The sequence below is a fragment of the Colobus angolensis genome, unplaced genomic scaffold (genome assembly GCF_000951035.1).
Source record: "Colobus angolensis palliatus isolate OR3802 unplaced genomic scaffold, Cang.pa_1.0 Scaffold308, whole genome shotgun sequence".
NCBI lineage: Eukaryota > Metazoa > Chordata > Mammalia > Primates > Cercopithecidae > Colobus > Colobus angolensis.
Window position 1 is genome coordinate 507,596 of NW_012116355.1, and position 24,643 is coordinate 532,238.

At 40.6% G+C, this 24,643-nt stretch overlaps 1 protein-coding gene across 2 annotated transcripts in view; it reads right to left on the minus strand.

Annotated features, from left to right (window-relative positions):
• UNC13B (unc-13 homolog B (C. elegans)) overlaps positions 1-24,643 on the minus strand; it is a 234,659-nt gene that overhangs the window by 89,417 nt on the left and 120,599 nt on the right. For both annotated transcript variants that reach the window (XM_011950473.1, XM_011950472.1), the window contains exons 8-10: positions 18,971-19,205; positions 3,715-4,029; positions 838-928 (exon numbers count right to left, since the gene is read on the minus strand). In XM_011950473.1, coding sequence (XP_011805863.1) covers positions 838-928; positions 3,715-4,029; positions 18,971-19,205 — 641 coding nt within the window. The remainder of the gene's footprint in view (positions 1-837; positions 929-3,714; positions 4,030-18,970; positions 19,206-24,643) is intronic.

The window sequence follows — 24,643 nt, forward strand, 5'->3', positions numbered from 1 at the left end:
ACACACACACACACACACACACACACACACACACCCCATGGGATACTGCATGGTCTCACTTATAAGTGGGAACTAAATAATGTGTACTCATGGATTTATAGACACTGTGGAATAATAGACACTGGAGACTTAGAAGGGTGGAAGCAGGTAAGGAAAGGGAAATTACTTAATGGAAATAATGTACACTATTCGGATGATGGCTACACCCAAAGCCCAGACTTCACCACTATGCAATATATCCATGTATCAAACTTGCACTTGTACCTCCTAAACTTACATGGAAAAAAAAAGCACCTTCTGCCTAAAGACTGCCTACCTCCTGACACACAGATAAAGACACTTTAAACTTGTAACACTGAAAATGAAAAATATTTATCTTTGTTTTTACATTTTTTTATGTTGTTTCAGATCTTAGTGTGTTGATGCTTTGGTACTTCAACTGGCAAATTCCATAGATATTTTTGTGCCCTGTTTTGGCCCCTACAGATTAGCCAGTATGAACTGGCTAGGTAAGGGAGACAACTATCCTAAGGGGCTTGAAATCTTCTCTTGCCCTAAATGCAAACTGCTTCAAAGAGACAATGAACAGTAATTGAAAATAAGCATCTAACTTTATGGTCAGGCTCTCAGCCCACTAGGTCTATTTAATTTCCATTCATCAGCACAGAAGAAAGCCACGGGCCGCTTCCCATCCCTTAAAGCTCTGGCTTAATTGTCATGCATTCCCAGAAGCACACTGTAAGAAGATGACTAATTACTGATTGCTTCTCCAGCACCATATGTCTCCCAATTTCAAAGGAAAAATTGTCCCAACCAGTACTAGAACAGATTTCCTACCTCCTGCAGCTGGAGTCGAACCTTGGTAACTGCTCGGATCCAATGTGCTCTGGCTTGGGTAAATGGTGAAGATACATTCTCCTCAGGAAAACTTGTAACAGAGAAAAAATACATTTCTTAAAAACAGCCAAGGCCACAAGGTGACACTGCTCAAGGCAAGACTGCCAAATGTCTAAAATAAAATGGTTTGTACTCATGCCTACACTTATTTAGTGATTCAGGCTACTAAAACAGCATAGTACTGAATATCCAATGTGAAAACAATTCCTCTCTAAAACGATAACTCCTTTTAGCTTCTCATCTGTTCCCTCTTTTATTTATTTATTTATTTTTTTGAGACAGGGTCTCAAAAAAAGACCCTGCCCAGGCTGAAGTGCAGTGGCATGATCATGGCACTCTAAAATGACAATTCCTTTTAGCTTTTCATCTGTTTCCTTCTTTCCTACTCCTTTTTTTCATTTACCCAATGTGGTGGCTCCCTGGAACACTCCAGGATCAGGACTCTAGAGGCAATGGCAAGAGCCTTGAGTCAATACGTAGCATATAAACCATGCAGAGAGCGGTGGAATAAGCCTTTCAATCCCTTTCACTGCACTTCTCAAAACAATCAGCTCCCTTGGGGGTTTTGCATAGCATCCTTAGGGCAGAATTTTATTCCTGCAAACCCTTCCTGCTCCACTAAGTATTTTAGAAGTCTTACCCATTCCTTTTTACATGAAAAGTGCCAAGAAAAAAACAACAACAACAAAAAACACAGCCCTTCTACTGCCATGATCTTGTTCCTTGAGCTGCTTCTAGAACACCCTCAGTAAAATGAACAATACACACAACAAAATACCTTTGAGACAGAAACACTACCCTGCATTAGAACAATTCATTATCCACACTAACTAGAATAGTGGTTAATTCCTGGCAACAATGTTTCTCCTTTCTCTCTTTGAGGTCCACAGTCAATTCAGCAGACAAGTGTCCACCATCTAGACATGTAAAATATATGGTTGGTTCCGATGCCAACTAAATGTGTCAACTGTTCTAAAACATTTGTGGGCACTTCTGGCCAAGGTAGAACTGGATTTCACTCTCACAGATAGGACCTGAGAGGACACAACCAGTAGAGAAGGACAAGGACTCGTGCTGGGCACTTCTGCTTCTCCACAAGGAGCTCTGCCCTGATAATAGTGACTGCCAAGTCTAAGGTCTATGGAGAGCCAGAGTCAGTTTTTCAGTGGGTCATCAACCCAATAAGAAGCCTGGTCCGCAGCTCACCTCCTGGATGTCCCATCTATTAGATGAGCTACCAGAGATGACTAAAAATCAAAAAAGGGAAGAAGAGAGAAAATAAGTTAATATCTTCAGAAAGGTTTGCGACTCATCTATTAATCCAGTAGTAAAGTAGAAGCACCAGCCACTCCCTAATTTTTACCATGTAATCCGCATTCAGTGCTCTGGTCTTTCAGTGATGAGGCTTTATTATTAGATCTTGAAATTTGAAAGTCTACGTCATACCCATCCCTTATCACTCTACCCCAGTGGGCAACTGTCCCTCCAGGGGAAATCTGTCAGGAGACAGTTTTAGTTGTCATAGCTGAGGGTTGCGAGGATTGCTACTGGCAACTAGTGTGTAGAGGCCAGTGACGCTTTTAAACATCCTATAATATACACAACAAAGAATCACCTGGCCTAAAATGTCTCCAGTGCCGAGTCTGAGAACTCTGGTTCTGCTCTAACCTATTGGCTAGTCTAACCAATTTAGCTAGTAATAACATTCAGACTCTGTACTCGGCTTCATTATGAGATGTTAAAGAGGACACATTTTAAATTTTTCTTCCCATGGATATGAATTGGCAGACACATTGCTAGGACCTGAGGAGGTCGAGGGGTGGGTTACATCTGACTTCTAGATCAATTCTTTCTTAACTCTGTCCTGGGTGTCTCAGCCAGGGAAAAACAAAACAAAATGTTCACCAAAAAAAGTTCTAACAGAAATCATTGTTATTTTCCAATGGGATTTACCCTGAAGTTCCTCCTAATTACCTGGTATTTTCAGGCTGATTTCTAATCCTCTAGCCCATACCAGCAGAATAGGTACCAGGTCACTGTTCTGAGTAGTTCAACACACATACACATATACCTGTACATAAGTCATGCACACACACTGACCCTGACCAACCCCTTTGAACAAGTTTGGGCCAGAGGCCAAAGTAGCATTCTTAATAGGTTAGGAAGTCAGCCAAAGTACCCACAACAGCCCCAGTGGATGAAATAACCCAACTCAAGTCAGTTCCTGACTCAGAGGCTGCCATATACAAGGTCAACTAGTAAGCTATGAACTGCAGACTCAAGAAGTCCTGGTACACTACAGCTCACTAACGACAAAGAACCCAAGTGCTGGCCAGGTGCAGTGGCACACACCTGTAATCCCAGCACTTTGGGAGTCTGAGGCAGGTGGATTGCTTGAGCTCAGGAGTTCAAGACCAGCCTGGGCAACATGGTGAAACCTTGTCTCTACAAAAAATGCCATTAGCCAGGTGTGGTGGTGCACAGCTAGTAGTCCCAGGGACTCAGGAGGCTGAGGTGGGAGAATCGCTTGAGACCAGGCTGTCGAGGCTGCAGTGAGCCAAGATCGAGCCAGCCTGGGCAACAGAGTGAGACTCTATCTCAAAAACAAACAAAAACCCAAATGTTCTTCAGAGATCTCCAAAACATCTTGGAAAGTACACCATAAATCAAAGGAAGCAATATAGAGTTGAGCCTGGGGGTGTTAACTACCACCATACCCAGCTGCAGGGAAACAAATGACAATCACTTATTTTCAGCAATACCACAGGGCAGGTACTGAGGAAGCCATGTGAGCTCCTCAAGGGAGCTGTTGCCTACCTTTCCTGGGGACCTAGGAAGTGGTCTTTGTGCAGCATCAGATCTAGGGGAGGGTGGGTTGTGGCATCTTCTTTCGTCTCCTTGGGTTCACATGCTGCCTCCTTCTCTGCTTGAACTGTCACCTCCAAGGGTTTCTCTTGTTCTCTGAAACCTGCTTGGCCATCTCTGGACAGGCTGTTAGAGCTGTGGCAAGAATGAATTGAGTCCCTCTCCCGATGGTCGTCATCGTGTTCATGATACTGGTCTAGTTCACTTAGCTGAGAGCTTCCTTGACTCACATTACAGGAGGAGCCATACCTACTGCTGCTGGTGGGGCTGTGAGAATATCAGAAAGACAGAAAAGTAAATAAATGCAATCAAGGACCAGGACAAAAGCATGGAGACATCCAGGAAATAATGACTATATCAGTAGCAAGAATCAAATAGAGGTTCCTGGGAAGAGAGGACCAAACTTCATAATCTAGAAGAATTAGTCTCTATTTAGCAAAAACACAACAGGAAAACAACACAACATGCTGGGTTCTCCAACGACACTTAACCTCAGCCCTGTACTTGACTTTGAAGGATATTTTATCTTAGTAGGCTATTTGTGAGCAGGATTAAAAATTATTAAAATGGCCTGTTACTTGTTCCTAAAATTCTTTATTCAGTCTTCTAAAGAAGCTTGTCCAGTGGCTGTGATTAAATTTTTTTAAATTTCCACACAGTAAAATGGAATGAATGAACTCCACTCTTTTTCTATTACTTATTAGACTGAGGTCATTGTCTCTTCCTCTACAATTGTAAATGTGTATTCTTGTACCTTAGGATGAGCAAAGGAAAGTAGATATGTTCCTTCAATTATCATCTCAGTTTCCTCATCTGCAAGACGAGTTAATAGAACCCATTGGAAGATGGAGGCCAGGACCAAGAGACTCCACAAAGGAATGGACTCATCAACATAAGTGCTACAATGATATCCCTGGCAGCATAGGAAGTGTCCCAAAGATGAACATCTGTAACTGAGCTTCTTTCAGGGCAAGGCTCAGTTTTGGAAAGAATGGACAAAGTCCAACTCCAGGATCTGGGTCAGAGCTGTATTCATGTATCTCTGTATCTGAAGACTAGCAAGCCAGTCTTTTCTCAATCACCTGTATTCCCATGTCCAGAAAGTTATGAGAGAAAGCAGTTGTAGCAGAGAAAGTGACAAGAAGGGCAGAGTGGTGGAAAGAAGAGCAGTACCTAGAAGTTACTTCCTTGAGTTTTATGGCCGTATCATCTAAGGGCTTCAGTTCTTTTCAAGAATTTTCTTACCACAGAGTCAAGCCTTTAAACTAAAGGGCTTGTGTTTACCCTTGGTCAAAGAAGAAAAATCACTGTTATTTTCCAATGGGATTTTCCCTAAAGTTCTTCCTAATTACCTGGTATTTTCAGGCTTATTTCTGATCCTCTAGCCCATGCCAGCAGAATAGGTACCAGGTCACTGCTCTGAGTAGTTCAACACACATACACATATACTTGTCCATAAGTACACACACACACACACACACACTGACCCTGACCAACCACGTTGAACAAGTCTGGGCCAGAGGTCAAGGTAGCATTCTTAATCTGTACTGTATGGTACTGCTTCTTAGGGGAAATAATAGTACCCTCTGCAGATGGATCCAGCACACTGCTGGAGACTGAAGAACTATAGCAAAGGACACCTCTGAGTTCCTGTGAGATTTTACTCAAAGCATTTATCAAACATCAGCCTTGAGGGTAGTAAAAGGCAGAGATGATACCTGGAAGAAGTTATGTAAATCTGTATGGAATAGGATATGGGAATACAGACTATCCCAAGGCATCCTTTGCACTTTGTATTTAACTTAATACACTCATTGCCACTGGAGAAAGCATCTTAGAAGACTTGAAAAAACAAAGCAAAATAGGTCTATCCCCATCTCCTACAAGATATAAGTGCCTCAGGCCCAAGGAAGCAGTCTAGCCTATCATGTAGTTGTAGTTAATATATACCACCAACTACTTGCTACCTCTTCCTGCCCTCCTTTCTCCATTTCGCATTATACAAGGCAGAGCAAACCACAGTGAGTAAATCTCCGGGCCCAGCCTTTGCTTTAAGCAGGAAGCTCCTGGTTGCAATAAATGAATTACAATTGGCATAGAGAGAAGAGGAGGATGAAAATACCCACACATTGAGTTATTGCTATTTAACCCCTAATTAACATGAAGCTCGGGTACTAGGAAAGACACAGGAAGGATAAAAAGTAAGCTATGATTAATCTACCACTAAGTCACTTGCATCATAAATGGTCGATTCTTTAAAGCCATTTATGATGCTTGAGTTAAGAACAGGCCTTTCGTTGGTCATTGGCTCCATGATGTCATTCAGAGTGACTGGCTGCTGTACATTCAAATCAGAGTCAGTACTAGCAGGCACTGCCTCCTCTTCCTGTTTTTCTGGCTGGTGAAATATCTCAGAGACAGTGGAGGGTTCTTCCTCATGTTTCCCTGAAGGACAGGTGGGGCTAGAGAGGTTGCCTTTGGTATCCCAGTGTTCTCCGGATGCTGAGATTTCCTGCTGGTTTCCCCCTTCTCCAGGCCCTGAAAGCCCCTGAGCACAGACCTCTGGCCTGGCCACCAGCTGCTCAGAGGTCCCAGAGGGCTGAGTGTAGACTTTATCTGGCTGAGCACTGGCCCCAGATATCTGAGAAGACTCCAAAGCTTTGTTAGCCTCACTGGAGTTAAGGTCCTGATCACTACTAGTAACTAAAACTGGAGGGGAAGATTCTGTAGGCATTTGCTCAGGGCCCCCTTTGTTCTCTTTTGGCCACGGAAATGAAAGATCCACCTTTCCAAACCCTAGTTTTGAATCACTTGCTAGTACACTTCCTTTCCCCTCACTATTTCCCTCAAAGAGAGTTGACAACTTCTTAAAACTGGACATTAAACCAGTCTCTGCTGCTCTATTGCCAGAGGGGAGAGATGAGGAAAAGAAAGAGCTCAGTAGTTTCCCATGGTTAGTAGCAGAGGATGGCAAACGAAGCTTTGGCCAACTGGTCACATTTGGGATCTCAAAACGTGGTCTTGACTGCTCTGTTTCCTGGGGGACTGCAGGTGGATCTTTCTTGGCATGAATTATCTCACAACTTTCTTTGGCAGGAAGCACAGGGTCCTCCAGCAGAGGATGAGAAAAGCGCCCTTCGGTTTCCAGTGTGGTGCTCTGGCTCACACTTGCATCACTGAACAGTGTAGTATCAGTTTCTAGTGAACTGGCTGGATGCAGCTCCAGTAAGTCTTGGTTTGTGGAGGCAGTTTGAATAGCTGGCTCTGGCTCAAGAGGAAGAGGTGGCTGAATTGGAGGAAGCTCTTCGGCAATGCAGGTAGGATCTAATTGCAACTGTGTTGGCAGCGCAATGTTCTCTGCTTCTAATGATGCCTCTGTGTCTGTAGCTTGCAATATCCCCATGTCTCCTTCATCACTCAGAGACAATACTCCTTGCCCAGTATCATCGCCTGAGAAAGAAGATGTATTAATTGTTTCAGAACGTTGAAGTTCCAGAATATTTTCAGGTGTATTATTGTCTTCCATTTTGGTTGTTAGCTTAGGATCATCTGTCAAGATATCTGATTCTGGCTTTGCACTAACCACACTCATTCTATAGTCACTGAGAGTAGATTCTGAATTGGGTGCTGTAAAGGCAGCTTCTCTCCTTTCTGGAGGTGCTGATCCTACAGCATCTCTGGAACAACCATTTTGAAGCCATGAAGTAGCTGGGAGAGATGATTCTTGTTTGTATGGCTCTGGCTTGGGACTTTTGAAAATTCCAAATAATTCATCTTTGAGGGGCTGAGATGATGCATCAGAAGCAAGAGAGAAAAAGGAGTTTTTCTTTGGAGATTTAGCAGAGGAGAAAAGTCCAGAGAGTGTTTTGGGAGGTTCAATTAAGCTCCCAGAGAAAGATTTCACTTTGGTCACAAACCCTGAAAGCATGTCTACTGAAGATCCCAATGCAGATTTGTCTTCCTCTTTATCTGCATCTTGGTTCTGAAGGTTCCCTGCACACCCTGGCTCTGGAGAGGAAGGGGCTGGCCCCAGGATCTGTGGTAAGACCTCATCGGGGGCCTTTTCTAATGGCAAGTTCACTGGTTCAGTAGTAAATTTCTCATTTTGGTGGTAGTTAGTACAACTATCTAAGTCATTGAATTTTTCAATTAACTGTTTAGTAAGTGAAAAGGAGTTGGACAGTGAGTCACTGGGGAAGGCTTTGTGGTTGAAAGCCTCTTCTTCATGGGGAACTATCCCAAGGTTCTCTGGGCCAATGAGGAATGTTTCAGCCTGTACCTGAAATTCTGGTGAAGGAGGAACAATGTCTTTTTGCAACTCATTCATCTGGAAATCCACTGATGTTCGTGGTCCAGTATTGGAACTCAGTTTTTCCTCACAGTCCCTCTTCTCTACACTGAGCTCATCTGCAAGGGAGGTAACCTCAATTGTGTTGTTAATGGAAATACAAGGTGCCATTTGCTGTTCATGAACTACTTCTTGGGCTATGCTATCTCTATGACCACCGGAACTTTCTCTGGTCATTGTGCTACCACTGTCTACAAAAACATTTGTCTTCTTACAGGGCTGGGAGGTCACTGGAACAACAGTTGAAATGCTTTGTTTTTCCCCAGAGGTCTCCTTATTTTGATCCAAAAAGGGCAAGCTGAAGAAACTAAAAGTACAGCTACTATGAGAGGTATCCTTCTTAACGCTTGAGCTAGCAGTGGAAAAAAAGGAAGGAAGTGTGAATAGCCCTTCTGCTTGAGATTTGGCTCTTGGTAGACTAGCAGAGGCTCTGTTCTCAGATTTTTCAGATCCAGTCAGAAAAGAAAATATACTCTTTTTGGTTGGTAACTCTGGTTGAGGTGAAGATGTTGTAGCCATGGAGAAACTCCAGTCTTTGTCAGAAAAATGATATTGTTCATTTGAATTTCTCTTGCTGAGGGTTTCAAAAGATATTTCATTACTTTTTGAAGCTTCTGTCACTGTAGTCACAGCACTAGTTTCTACTGAAGAATCCCTAGAAGACTCTTTGAGACTACTTGTTGAAAAAGATGAATTAGGTGACTGCTGGATTAGGTGGTCTCTGAATGGTACCTCTTTTTCAGTCAAATCATTACCCTGGCTCCCTCTAGTTGATGGTTCCTTTAACCTACTGTCATCGATAGTAGTCTGTTTGTTCAGTCTTCTAACTCTAGCCTTCCCTTTAGAGGAAACTGGTGCAGCAGGAAAGTTCCCAGCACCCTGGCTAGCTAGCTCTATAGGAGTAGGACTTGACCTGACCTCATCCTTATTAGTCACTGAAGAAACAGACATATTTTCAGTTGTCTGTATAGGAGATACATTGGCTTTAAAGAAATCCCCAAGGGTACCCCAAAAATTTGAAACACCAGAAGATTCTTTCTTTTCCTGAGGTGATATCTTGACATTTGTATCACCAGTCTTTTCTAAGTTTGGTGATCCTTCTTTATTCACCTGAGTTTTAAAAAGGTTCAAAAATCCAGATGACTGTTTTTCATTTGCTGTCATACTAACTGAAGATTCTCTACTGAAGAGTTTCAGTGCAGTTTTAAATAACGTTTCCTCAGACTCTTTGGACGACTGGTCCTGGGGAAGCTCACAATTCTCATGCTCATCCCTACTATGCTGAGGTGCAGGAGAAACTGAAATAGAGTCCATTGTAATGATTTCATCATCTTTTACACCTAATTTAGCCTGAGGAGTTGTTTGGCTTAACTGGAAACCAGATTTTAACAAACTTTGCTTTTTCACATGAATGTTTTTATTTAAAGAGAATTCTTGCCTTATATTTTTGGTCAATTCTGGATGCTGAACATTGGATACTATCTGTCTTTCTGAATCCTTGAGAAGACTTTTTTCCTCATTTGGGGAGTCACCCTCTAATTGCTTACTCACGATTAATGACTGAAAGCCATCATTTGTGAGCTTTGCTAAATCTGACTGCTGACTGACTTTCTGCATGGCCAAAGACTCTAAGGATTCACTCTTATCAAAATTCAAAGTACTTCCAACTGAGGCACCCAAAACAGAAAATACTGATGTCACTTTGTTCACTAATGATGTCTCTTCTGCTTGTTGTGAGCCTTTAGTCATATTTTCAGGATGAACCAAAGAGGCAACTTCTTCAACAGAAGGCTGAAGCCAATGGAAACTGGAAAGGTGAACTGATGATTCTTTAGTTAGAGGCTGGTTTTCATCTCTCTCTATAATTTGATCTCTGTTTAAGACGTGATTACTAATAGTTTGGGGCTGACTTCTGAGATCTAATGTACATTCAGGATCTTCAGAACCACATGGCCTTTCTTTGAAAGATCTAAAATCTCCTTTAAACTTTTGACGATTATAGCCTGAAAAATCTAGTGGCTGATCACTTTGGTCATAACTTGACTCTTTAAGTACTTGTGAAAAGGTTTCTAAATTTAGATACAAGGGTTCTTCACTTCTTGGCAAAGCTAAAGATAAATCAAGAGGGTCATCAATTGGTTCCTCTTCAACATACCAAAATATTTCGTCTTCCTCATCAAGTACTTTAAAACTACAGGTAGAAATAATGCTGTCATCCAACATAATACTTGATAGATCATTTGTCTGTAAACCACAATCCAAATAATCTTGATAAGAATCAGGTATAAATAAATATGCATACTGCCCAGTAGAATCAGTGAGAAGAGAATAGATATATTGACCATCATGAAACATATAATATCCATAATCCCCATCCTCTGATGGCCACCACACTCCATGTTCAAGACATGACAACCATTCCTGGTACTCATAACCAAAACTTGAAAAAACAAAGTTTTCATCCATCCTTAATGACTTTTGATCAACTATGGGGCATCTAGTCTTTTCATGATCTGATGAAGAACTTAAGTCAATGGGTAATTCTTCTAGTGAATTATTAGCCTCATTAATTGGAAGAGGACCAGAGTTTCCATATAATGAGTTAGCTGCCCACACATCACCTCTTAATAAGTAATCTTCATTAAATGCTAACTGATTGAATGATTCATATGGTAAGTCACACCAAATGACACTGTTTGGATTTGTTCTCCACTCCAAGATATTTGCATTTTGATCTTTTTGGCAAAAATTTATCACTGAGTTTTCTGAGTCAAGCCACAAGAAAGCATCTGCTGATGGAAATCTATTTTGATTTAACATATAATAAACTGGCTGAAGTTTTCTGGAATTTTTAGACAAATCTTTTATGTCAGAGTCCCATTCAAAACAGAAAGGACTGTTCATCTCTTCAAAAGCCTGATAGTTGTTTGATTTATTGAGAATGTTAGTATTTAGTACAGGTGAATTTAACTTCTTTGAATTTTCATGTAGTTTTGCCTCAAGAACATGGTTTGGCATTTGCCTCTTAGCCATGGATTTATCCAAAAAACCTAGCTGAGCACTTGGAGCACAGTGAAGTACAATATTCTCAGAGGAGGGACGATGCTTTTCACTTTGCTGATTTTTCCCTGTAGGGAAACAATGATGATTACCAACCCCAGCATCAGATAATGGTATATTTTCTTTAGGTAACAAGGAGGCTTCTATGAAGCCAGAAGTTTCATGTTTTTCAACATGGTTCTTCGAGTTCTCAGAAGTCACACATGAAGTAGCAGGGACCTCATACAAAGATAAATGCGTATCTCCATTCAAACTCTTCGTGTTGCCTAAAGACACGAACTTTGCTTCCTCCGGTTTATGATCAGTCATACTGCTATTTGATAGCAGGTTAAATATTCCAGAGATTAAACCTGGGGTATCATTCTTGTGATGGGAGTCATCATTTTTCAAATTTAATTCTTGACTAGACAAATTTTCAGCAGAAGAAAACCTATTAAACAGGCCAGAAAGGAAGCTTCCTTGGGTTTTTTTCTTGGAAGTCTTATCTATAACCTTATCTTCATTCATTTCATTAACCAAAGTGGATTTCGAAGTGGCAGAAATACACTCTAATGAAGAGTCTGATGCTACTGAAGATGCTGCTTGTATTAGACTCTTATCTTCTCCTAAAGGATCTGAAGTTATATGTTTTTTGGGCACAACTCCAGGGATAGCTAATCCATCTCTTTCAAAATTCTCTCCTGCTGTGTGGTCACTTGGATTTAATTCCTCTATACTCCCAAATTTCCCCGGATCATTATTAATATTTGTAACTGAATCAGACTGTATTATATTAAATTTGGCATCTTCAGGACTATTTCTTTGGTCATTCTGATTAAATTCCTCTGTACTGTCAAATTTCCCTAGATTATTATGAATATTTGGAACTGAACTAGATTTTATTGAACTAAGTTTGGCATCTTCAGGACAATTTACTTGGTCACTCTTATTAAATTCCTTTGTACTGTCAAACTTCTCTAGATCATCAGGAATATTTGGAACTGAACTAGATTTTATTGAATTAAGTTTGGCATCTTCAGGACAATTTATTTGGTCATTCTTTTTAAATTCCTCTGTGCTGTCAAATTTTCCTAGATCACTATGAATATTTGGAACATAACTAGATTTTATTGAACTATGTTTGGTATCTTCATGGCAATTTTTTTTGCTCTCCTCATCAGTGGTTACTGCTGAGCCATCATTAACAGTAACCTTGCTGTCAGTGAAAGAAAATTTAAACAAAGGAAAAATGCTTCCTTTCTCTTTTAACTCCTGTTGCTTTTCAGAATGACCAAGACCTCTAAAAAATGGAAGATTTAGTTTTCCACTAAAGGAAAAGGAACGACCATCTTTCTTAGAGCCCCTTTCCAATCCATCTTCCTCCACCTGGTGAATTTTCACAGATTCTGACAAACTTTCCTTTGAACAAGTCTCAGGGGAAGTGAGCAAAAACTGGCTAAATGATTTTCTGAGTGGCTCAAGGAAATCATCATTACCAGTAACTTTGTCTTCCTCTAATGGCTTTGAAGATACGTCTTTATTTGCAGTTCTACTGCCAGCTATACAAGGATGTCCTGGAGTATCTTTGGCACATATTTTTTGTTGATCTGGTAACACAGACACATCTATACAGGGTTTTCCCTCCAATAGACTCTCAATGTCATCATTTTTACTTGCAGAACTAGCTAAGTTTGAAGGTTCACTAGTTACTTGGGAGGACAACAAATTCTCACTTGTGGGCATCTGAAACCAGCCCATAGTTTCTTCATCACTACTATTTAATGCAATGATGCTACTACTGTGATTGTCAAGAGTGCCTTCCCTTTTATTTAACTCGAAATCACGCTCAACAAAGCTTTCTTTTCTCGGTGGCTTACTCTGGTCATTATCTTTTTTTGTTTCCTCCTTTTCTGAAAAGATTTTCAATGGATTTAACCTGCTGAAAACCGACTTTATAACTGAACTCTGACTCTGTAGAGTCCAGTCCTTTGCAATACTTTCTGTTGCATTCTCAAAGTCTAAGCTCCCAGTTTTATTGTCCATGTGCTCATTTTCAGAGGTTTTTCCATGTCTGCTTATATTCATATTATCATCTCTTTGAGAAGATAATGGAGATTGCACAGAAAGATCCTTTTCCAATACTGCCATGGCTCTGGGTTTAGATCCCAAATTAATCGCCTCTATTTGATTAAGAGTTTCTGCTTTTTCTGGAACTAAGGAAACCAACTTTTCCACAGAGTTTGTGAGATGCTTTGTACCTGAACCCACTTTTTCTGTGAGTGAACTAAACAAAGAACCAACGGCACATTTTACTCCAGTCAACTCAGGGAAAGACATGGCCGTGTCCTTGTCATTCTTGACAATAGTTAACGGTGGTATTTGATCCCCAGGCGTTCTTTGTTCTGCATCAACAGTACTATTTTGTTTATGTGATTTTTTAGTTTTTGAAAGTGAACCAAATCTATTAATCTCCTCTTCCTTCTCTGCTAAATATTCTGACACAGTTTCTACCAAACACTGAAGCTCATCCATTGTATCAATATGGTCCTCCTTGGGCCCCTCAATAGAGGAAGGGGTTATCTCTTCTATAGAGCACCCAGACAGATCTCCAAGTGTTTTTGCATCACAATTCATCCTTTGTAATGGCAATACTGAATTTGCTACATAATATTCTTCAGGAAAATCTCCAAGATGGTGGACACTGGATGAATGCCATGTTGGTGACTGTAAATTTTCCTGCTTATCAGAAATGGGGGAACCCAGAAGTTCATCAGAAGTACTACTAGTAGAATCTTCAAGAATATCTAATGAAGTAAAATTAGTGACATGCTGGTTTGAGCCAGATGACTTTTCACAGTGTCTTAAACAACTGGAGAGACGATAATCATGACTTTCCAACTTAATGTGCTGCCGGCCACTCTTAACCACAAATCCATTTTTGTAGGGGTACAAAACTGGGTATCCCATATTTTGTTTCTTATTTTCAGTATGGCAAAGGGTACAATTTTCAGTATTAGAACATGTACTTTTGTAGTTAGTCTTAGTTTCAGATCTCTCATCATAATGCCTTCTTTCAGTGTCTTCAAAATAATTGTATAAGGGTTTCTTTTTTCTTCGTCTATCTAGTGTATCATATTTTTGAGGATACCTGGAGAAAACAGATGCTTCAACCTTAAATTCAGTAGATAATTCTGTTTGTTGGCTCTGACGTGGTATCTTTTTCCTGTTCTTATACTTTGGTTGTTTCTGTTGGCTGTAGTATTTACCCATTTTTGAAAGGGTTCTAATTTCTTTTACCTCTGCTTCCTTCAAGTTTATGTTATTATTTTCTAGACACTCTTGTGATATTTTCCCCTCTATCTCCTTATGTATATCTTCTTGCTCTTCATAGTCAACATCAGAGAAGGCTGAAATAATCCTAATTTTTTCATCTTTAGCCCGTGAGCCTTGTCTGATGTGAAGGGATAAAATTGGAGGAACAATAAAGCAAAGAAAAAGGAAGAGACAGGGAAAAGGAAGAAAGAAGTTATAAGATTTAATACATGTTCAATGAGAAGACTAGAATAATAAAATTGCCAATGTGATAAAAAGCATTCAGACCAAAAAAATATGAAAAAGAAATCCACATGTTCTTAAATATTATATCAATGTAGCCAAAGAGCTTATTCCATATCAGAAAAAGAACAGCTATAATATCAATTTTTAAATGCTTCAACTTGCAAATTTTCATTGGTGAGCTTTTTAGAATTCTTTTATTTTTCTAAGAAACAAACGAAAAAAATTAAACATGTTGTACCAATATCTAGAATATATTTGCAACATTAAAGTATACCATAAAAACATATCAAGGAATTTCAAGAAACCGAAATTTGCTGATAAATTTTTAGTCTAAAAAGAAGCCAAGCTGTTAACTTTCTGAAAGTTATATTTGAGGATGTATAGCCAAGAATATAGTCAAACATATTTCTTTTAATAAGAAAAAAATACATATAAAACATTTTTTTACTATCAGCAGAAGTCAAACTTTGTTATACTACAAAAACTAACAAATCATTTAAGGCATTATAATTTTTTTTTTGAGACAGAGTTTCGCTCTTGTTGCCCAGGCTGAGTGCAATGGCACAATCTGTGTTTATGTGATTTTTTAGTTTTTGAAAGTGAACCAAATCTATTAATCTCCTCTTCCTTCTCTGCTAAATATTCTGACAGTTTCTACCAAACACTGAAGCTCATCCATTGTTCACTGCAACCTCCGCCTCCTGGGTTCAAGCAATTCTCCTGCCTCAGCCTCCTGAGTAGGTGGGATTACAGGTTCCCACTACCAGGCCCAGCTAATTTTTGTATTTTTAGCAGAGGTGGGTTTTCACCATGTTGGCCAGGCTGGTCTCGAACTCCTGACTTCAGGTGACCCACCCGCCTCAGCATCCCAAACTACTGGGATTACAGGTGTGAGCCACCGCGCCCAGCCTAAGGCATTATGATTTGCTGTTTGTGAAATGTAAAAGCTATAGGCATTGAGGATCACAGTAAAAAGAAAATCTTTTCCTATACTGATTATAGCAGCAAAAGTTACATGTGCGACTTATGAATACTGAAGATAGCTTGACCTTTCTTTCAGTTAGGTTACAGACTGCCTTCTTCTATGTACCAAGGTAGGGATGGAGAAAGAATCTACAGGCTAGGAGCTTATTAGGTCAGTGTGCTCTTTATAGATCTAACATCCAAAGCATTCATTTAGGAAACAGAAGCAAGATTAAAGCAGACACTTAGTCACTAAAAATCTTCCAGAAGGCCAGGTGCAATGGCTCACACCTGTAATCCAAGCACTTTGGGAGGCTGAGGCAGGAGGATCACTTGAGCGTAGGAATTCAAGACCAAACTGAGCAACAACGCAAAAGACCCTGTCTCTAAACTCACCATGTAGCAGTTTGGTGAGGTGGGCAAGAAAAGGAGATCATCCTATGGTCTGGTGAATTTTTTATTGATTGACTGAGACAGAGTCTTGCTCTGTCATCCAGGCTGGAGTGCAGTGGTGCAATCTTGGCATACTATAGCTTCAACCTCCCAGACTCAAGCAATCTCTCCCAACTCAGCCTCCCAAGTAGCTAGGACTATAGGCATGCGCCACCAAATCCAGCTAATTTTGTTTATTTTTTGTAGAGATGCAGTTTCACTATATTTCTCAGGCTGGTCTCAAGCTCTTGGACTCAAGTGATCCTCCTGCCTTGCCTCCCAAAGTGCTGGGATTATAGGCATCAGCCACTGCACCTAGCCAGTCTAGTGAATTTTAGAAACTAAAAGGATAAGCTAAATTGGAATGATTTTTTGAAAACTAACCTCCAATCAATAAAATAACTGATTCAGGCAAGGATCAATGGATGCTAAGATCATTGAGTAAAAGCCTATTGGGGAAACAGAGTATTGATACAGTCTCAGGTATCACTTCAGATATTATTAATTACGAAGGAGAAGAGGTAACTTTACACTGGAGAAATACAGCATATACCAAATTTCTTAACCATGAGATCAAACTAAACATCACCAATAATAAGACAAACTATGTGCTTCCTGAATGCATGTGAAGGAAACATCCACCATTTTTGCCAAAAATGTTTAACCTGATTCTAAACATGAAGAAACAATCAGACAAAAACAAACTAAGGGGCATTCTCAAAACAACTGGCCTGCACTCTTCAAAAAAAAAAAAAAAAAAAAGTGTCTTAGGCTAGGCACGGCGGCTCACGCCTATAATTCCATTTGGGAAGCAGAGGAAGGTGGATTGTTTGAGGCCAGGAGATGGAGCGCAACTTGACCAACATGGTGAAACCCCATCTCTAAGAAAAATACAAAAATTAGCCGGGCATGGTGGCATGCACCTGTAGTCTCAGCTACTCGGGAGGCTGAGGCAAGAGAATCACTTGAACAGGGAATGCTGAGGTTGCAGTGAGCCAAGATCACCGCATTGCACTCCAGCCTGGGAGACAGAGTATGACTCTGTCTCAAAAAGAAAAAGAAAAAGAAAAAGAAAAAGCTTCTTAAAAGACCAAAAAAAACAAAAAGTAACGAAATTTTTGCTAAATTAAAGGAGGCTAAGGAAATATGAAAACCAAATGCAATGCACCACAGTTCTGGATTGGATCCTGGACCAGAAAGGAACAAATATACATACAGAACATTATGGAGATAACTGGGGAAATTTAAATATGGACTAAACATTAGATAATAACATTGCATCATTAAACTTCTTTAATGTGATCATGATATTGAGGTTATATAAGAGAAAGTTCTTTTTCTTAGGAGTAACATGCTGAAATATTTTCTGATGAAGTAACACAATATCTGGAACTTATTTTTAAGTGGTTCAGAGAAAATGTATGTGTATATAAATACATATTAGGGAGAATGAGATAAAGCAAATGTGGTAAAATGTTAACACAACTGGTAAATCTAGGCAACATGAATATGGGTGTTCACTGAATTACTTCTCTAAATTTTCTTTAAGTCTGAAATTTTTTTTTCATCTTGGGGCAGGGGAGAGCACATAGGTATGTATTTGCTTTTATACTTATAAATATATGACAATAGTCTAAGGAAGGATACATAAGAAACAACAGTAGGAAGGGAATTATGAAACAGGAAGAAGATAGGGTACAGGAAGGTAAGCGTGGGTGGGAAACTCTTTATGCTGTATTGTACCTAAACATTTTTTTTTTTTTTTTTTGAGACAGAGTCTCGCTCTGCCACCCAGGCTGGAGTGCAGTGGCCAGATCTCAGCTCACTGCAAGCTCCGCCTCCCGGGTTTACACCATTCTCCTGCTTCAGCCTCCCAAGTAGCTGGGACTACAGGCGCCCGCCACCTCGCCCGGCTAGTTTTTTGGTATTTTTCAGTAGAGACGGGGTTTCACCTTGTTAGCCAGGATGGTCTCGATCTCCTGACCTCGTGATCCGCCCGTCTCGGCCTCCCAAAGTGCTGGGATTACAGGCTTGAGCCACTGTGCCCGGCCTGTACCTTAACATTTTTTAAACCACATAATTGTTTTATATATTTTAGAAATAAAATAAAATTAAAATAAAGTTCCAGTAAAAATATATATATATATTTTTTGAGACGGACTCTTGCTCTGTCGCCCAGGCTGGAGTGCAGTGGCTGGATCTTAGCTCACTGCAAGCTCCGCCTCCCAGGTTTAAGCCATTCTCCTGCCTCAACCTCCCAAGTAGCTGGGACTACAGACGCCCACCACCTAGCCCAGCTAGTTTTTTGTATTTTTTAGTAGAGATGAGGTTTCACCGTGTTAGCCAGGATGGTCTCGATCTCCTGACCTCGTGATCCACCCATCTCGGCCTCCCAAAGTGCTGGGATTACAGGCTTGAGCCACCGTACCCAACCTCCAGTAAAAACACTTAATCTGCTATAAGAAATCATATTGGTTTTCTTCTAAAGTTCCCAGAGAAATATTTAGGCAAGAAGGACTATCCAATCTGTGATTTTTCTGTTTTTAATCTTGGCGAAGGGTATAGCAAACTCACTGAGTCAGGAAGTGGGGCAGACACACCCCAAGTGGGCCTGCCCTGATCAGTTGAAAATCACTGATCATAAAAATAAGTATTCCTTATGGCAATGTATAAACATTCCTTATGGCAATGTATAAGCATGAGGAAGAGAAAAAAAACTAATAATCGACACAAAATGACTGTAGTTTGGCCTGTGATACTGCTACCCTTCCGCTACCTCTTAAGGTTAAAGCATCCAAATTCTTGTTTCCAATTGCATCATGAGACCTGGATATTACGAAGAGAAAGTACTTTGTGCCCAATACTCACCTGATGGCCCGCCGCTCAGGATAATCAAAGTCATAACTTTGCATAGAATCATTACAAGAGTCCCGGGAACTGCCTTGAAGTAGCAGCTGCTGCGGCAATCCCATCGGCACAGGGAACTGGTGCACAGAAGTGTTGGGCTGGGAAGTTGTGTGGTAAGGAGGTGGGATGCTGTTGCTGGTCTCACTGCGATAGTCACTATCTCGGTCATCGACGGCACTATCAGGGTCTTCAAAAGCTATGGAATAAGCACATTCAGTGAAAGCACCCCAGCTTTATTTAGTTCTTCAGAATTATTTCTGCTTCTAACTTAGTAGTAACAAGTCTGGACCTTGAGAACAAAAGCAAGCTAAGCTTCACATGAGCCCAGTGACCTCAGAGCCATGAGCAGAACAGTCTCAATTAATACCCACAAGTCTCTCTTCCTTATCACAGGAGATAGTATACTTACTTTAATTTTAGTGCTTATTCTTAGAGGAGCTCCAGGTTGCATTTTCCCACTGCAGAATTCTTTGGAATTCTGCTTCTCCAACTATCATAACCATAATTAAAAACTGCTTTTAAATGTCACAAATACAGTCTGGTCCTCTGTTATTAAAGAAAGGGGAAGGGAGCAGAGGTTTAAAAAATTAGCTTTTCGGCCAGGCGTGGCGTCTCCCACCTGTAATCCTAGCACTTTCGGAGGCTGAGGTGGGTGGATCACTTGAGGTCAGGAGTTCAAGATGAGCCTGGCCAACATGGTGAAACCTTGTCTCTACCAAAAATACAAAAAATTACCTGGGCGTGGTGATGTTCACCTGTAATCCCAGCTACTTGGGAGGCTGAGGCAGGAGAATTGCTTGAACCCAGGAGTCGGAGGTTGCAGTGAGCTGAGATCGCGCCACTGCACTCCAGCCTGGGTGACAGAGCAAGACTCTGTCTCAAAAAAAAAAAAAAAAAAAAAAATTAGCTTTTCATATCTTGAGAAAATAAACAACAAAACTTTTGTTTAACGTCTTGGTGTTTTCAGACTTTTAAACATACGGACTGTACCAAATAAGGTCCAACATCAGAAGCTGGTGTTGGAAATCAGGAGGGTCAAAGCCAAGGCTTGGAAATCAAGTCAAAGGCTCTAGATGCAGCTGAGAACAGTAGCACTCTTATGGTGCTGCTGCAGTGTTGGGTTTTTCTAACAATTCCTGTCAAGCACCTATACCCTAGGCTTAGAATTCCCATCCAGAGGATGGGCTGAGAGAAGAAAAAACATATGCACTGCCAATGGGATCTTGCTGACAATGCAGCCAAGTTTATCTAACAGCAGTGACTACAATTTCATAGAATTATTTCTGCCTTTCAGACTAGCACCTGACTGTCTACAGTTTTTTTCTTAAAATTAGCTAAAAAGACCACACTTACAAATCATCGCTGTGCTTGGAAAGGGAGCTCAACCTAAGAGTGCTTTGTAGCCTATTTTACAAAGAGGAAGTCGTATCTGACACCATAGCCTTATGTGTATGATTAACAGGGTTCCACATGTCCTTTCTTGACAAGTTCCTATTTGGTTCACAATGAGGAAAAGGAATGTTCACCATCTCAAAATGGAGATACTTTTAGCAGGAAATGAACTCATGTTATTAATTTTAAAAGATGATCTTGGCCAGGCGCAGTGGCTCACGCCTGTAATCCCAGCACTTTGGGAGGCCGCGCGGGTAGATCACCTGAGGTCAGGAGTTCGAGACCAGCCTGGCCAACATGATGGAACCCCTATCTCTGCAAAAATACAAAAATTAGCCAGGCATGATGGCAGGTGCCTGTAATGCTAGCTACTCGGGAGGCTGAGGCAGAAGAATCACTTGAACCCAGGAGGTAGAGGCTGCAATGAGCCAAGATTGTGCCGCACTCCAGCCTGGGTGACAGAGCAAGGCTCTGTCTCAAAAAAAAAAAAAAAAAAAAGATAATCTTGTAGCATTGTGGGCAGTGGAAGCCTCCTGAAGACCGTAAGGTTAGGCTTTTACAATTGCTCAGGCAGGAAATAAGGACTTGCATCTATACAGTGGAAACAGAAAAGAGTTAAAACTAGAAACAGAAAATTCCAGACAGAATTGTAAAACATAGGGCCATATGGAAGATAATAGGGAAATGACCCCTTGGCTTCTGTTAGACAACCCAGTAGGATAAGAGTTCCAGTAAAAGAGACAGAGCACAAACGTGGGTTTTATAGATAAGGAAGAAAATCTGAGCATTGGACTCTCGATAATATTTGTGGGTACAGATGGGAGATGGGGTAAGATGATCTTATGAGCTTTTCCTATTTCAGTTTATGGTTACATGTGAACATAAAAAAAGGAGAGGAGAGGGATTAGAACCCCAGGAGGAAAAATACCAACATGAGAAAGAAGCTAATGTTCAAATGGTCAGGAACAATTATTAGTAATACTTGACATTTGGAGCAAGTAGTCCACTGACCAGGGCAGGAGCAGCAAAGCTTGAAAACAAAAGCAAACAACAGGGATGCAAAGCATTCTGCTTACAAAGCACTCTGATGACATATTAGGAAAAAGAGACTTTGGAAGCACTGGTTTTAGCCCTTGATGCATCTGCTGTTCTGAGGACAAGAAAAATAGGACCCAGAGACAAAACCATATGCCACTCAGACTTAATTCTTTCTGAACCCACAGAAAGAGCAAGTCTGTAGAAGTTAGTGCTGGACTATTCATGCATACAGATGAGGGGGCAGAGGCAACAAAGAAGACAAAACCAGAGTTCTACTAAACTCTGGCAGGAAAAGTATTAGCACATAACCCAGAGAACCAAGATTCGGTCTCCAAGGAGGCAACCGCGACAGACAATCCTATCGCTTTTGAGGCTGGAGAGTGCAGCTCAGCCAGTTAGAAGCCCACGACCCAAATCCATAGGTTTTACTTTCTCCCTGCATGCGACCCATTACTCCTAAATAATGCTTTGCTTTTTGTTTCTTTTGCTAGGCTAACCGGAGGAATACTCTACAACTTAACTAAAGGCTAACAACATTTCTACACTAAAGAAATAAAGGGCAAATATTAAGAAACAAAGCATCCATGGAAAGAAGAGGTTGGGAGTATAAGATATTATGAAAAGCAGGAGAGGGCAGGAGAGAGAAAATACTAAGGAATAAAGTGAGACAAAGGAGAGAAACAGAAAAAAGTAGTGACAGGCAATCACCTCCAGTTTTCCTAAAAAGTAAAACCTCCTGGCACCAAGCCTGATTAGAAACTAAAAATGGAAATTCAGGAAAATGTGTAACACTTCAATTTGAATTAAATAACTGTGTTTTTAATGTGTCACTGACAATCTCTTACTGACTCCACAATTTACCCCACAGCACCATGTCGACTAGACAAGAAAAGCCCTGGCTTTACAGAGAGAAACTGAGTGCAGGTTTGGTTGGTTCAGCCTAAGAAGGAACTAGAAAGCCAGTTTGAGGGTAAAAGTTGAAAAGCCCCTGGTAAAGTCTATTTGAAAGATGGAAAATTAAAAGGCTGGAAACACCTATTCACTCAACTATTCACTAAGTGCCTACACATGCAAGACTAAATAACACAGAAGACTCAGAATATAGAGTCAGTCTAGTAGGAGACAGAATATATAGATACAAATATTGAATTGCTATACAAGGCAGTTAGTACCATGAAAATAGCACAAACCAAGTGCTATGAGTTAAAAGTAAAATCACTTCCTGATAGGGTAAGTAAGGAAGCTTTACAGAGGAGATGGCTTTGAAGAACTGGTTCGTTTTTAATAGGTGAAGATTAGAGGCAGAGGGGAAATATCTTCTAGAATTTGGATAAAAGCAGTGGCATGATTAAAGGCCCAGTGGTGGGAAAGGCTATACATTTTTGAGAAACTGTTTTGTAGTTCATTTGATAGGTAAATAAAAGGACACACAGGAAATGACAGAAAATTAAAACCTGCAAAAGTAGCCTGGGAAGGTCATCTAACCTGGGGCAAACAAAGATGGGCCTCTGAGCACACAGCAGGCACTCAAACAAAATCCAGTGAAACACAGAACAATGAGGCCCTCTAGTATGTGGTATTCCTGGATTGAGTCCTGGATGGGTCTTTAAATCCACAGCACACCTATTAATAGAACTTCAGCAACCAAAGAAAGGAAAGAAAATTCATTCACATTTTTTTCATGGCTTAGTTGCTTTTGCTACTTGAAAACCTTAACTTACCTGAGCTCTATTAACCTGTTTATGCCTGAGGTCACCTACTCTTGGGGATGACCTTGAGCAGTAGGATATAAATAACTTCCACATGCTTAGTATTCCACTAAGGGAACACTAGGCATAAATGGATCAAGCTGCTTTTGAGTAGTTTCCTAATAGCAGAAATACTCAGGATTCAAATCACAGAAAGCACAGACTTCATGAGAAATTCCACTGACAGGACAAACTTTGGCCCCTCTTAATACCTACTGGATATCTAATCACTGAGACTCAACCAGATCCCGTGAGACGGGTAACACAACCAGTAATGTCAGCCTATGGCTACATGTTTTGCCACAAAGAACTGGCTGCCCACTCTCTAAGCTCTACAACAAAGGTGGCCTAGCTGGGCTGCTTCAAGGAAAGCCAAGCCATGTCCTCAGCCTCTTGTTTCCTTAACAAAAGCAGGTTTTTGGCTGAAATGGCATTCACAATTTGCTAGACCAATAAACCCAAGACAGCAGTCTTCTGCATATCCTCCTAGTCAAGAAAACCAGCCAAATCAGAATGCACACCAATCACCCTGACTCTAGTTCATCCTAGAATGAGCCTTCTCCTTCTGTTCACTGCACTCCTTAGCCAAAGGGACCAAAGGAGAAGGCTACATTAGTGGGCTGATGCTACTACTTGCCTCTAGGGAATAAAAATTAGGAGATCTTGTCAGGATTATGACTGGGACTTTGGTTTGAAATTTGTAACACACATAAACACACACAAAGTTGTCTTGACAACTAGCCTGAAAGGATATAACATTCCACCACAAGTAATTGTCTCCCAAGATTTAAGTAGGAGAGGAGAGGGAAATGGAAGTCAATGCATGAATATCCAGCTTCACAGTTCAGAGGGAGTATGTACTTTGTGGGTAAGATCAAGAAAATGATAAGGAATTTCAATTCTTACGTACTCTGTTGCTCTCCCCAGCCCAAATAGGTCCAGTGACCTAAGAAAATCACAAAGAAGCAACAGATAATTTTTGAAAATACTTTTTGAAGGAATTCAAAAGTCATTTCCCCATCCCAGCAATTATTATGTGCCTTACCTTACTTGAGCCTACCTCACTTGTATTCTATTAACTTTACATAACATACAGAGTTTCTGCCTTCTACCAAACGTGAGACAAATCTACATTCTTGCTCTCTGCCATTCACTATAGAGAGACTAATAACAACCAAAAAAACCCCACAAAACAACAACAACAAAAAATTACTTCTTCCATATTGCTTTAAGCCCTCTTCTGGTCTAGGTCTCTCTCAGAACATTATCATTTAGGAGTTCATATGTCTTTCCTTTGTCAAAATAGGAAAAATTAGATCTCTGTCTCTAAGAAACCCTTCCCTGTCTCTGTGTTCACCAAACCTGAGCCTATCACAATAGATCTGTGAGAAGCTAAGCCCTGATACCATGGGTAAGGGAGTAGTTCCCTTGTCTGGGAGCGAAGATATTCAATTTT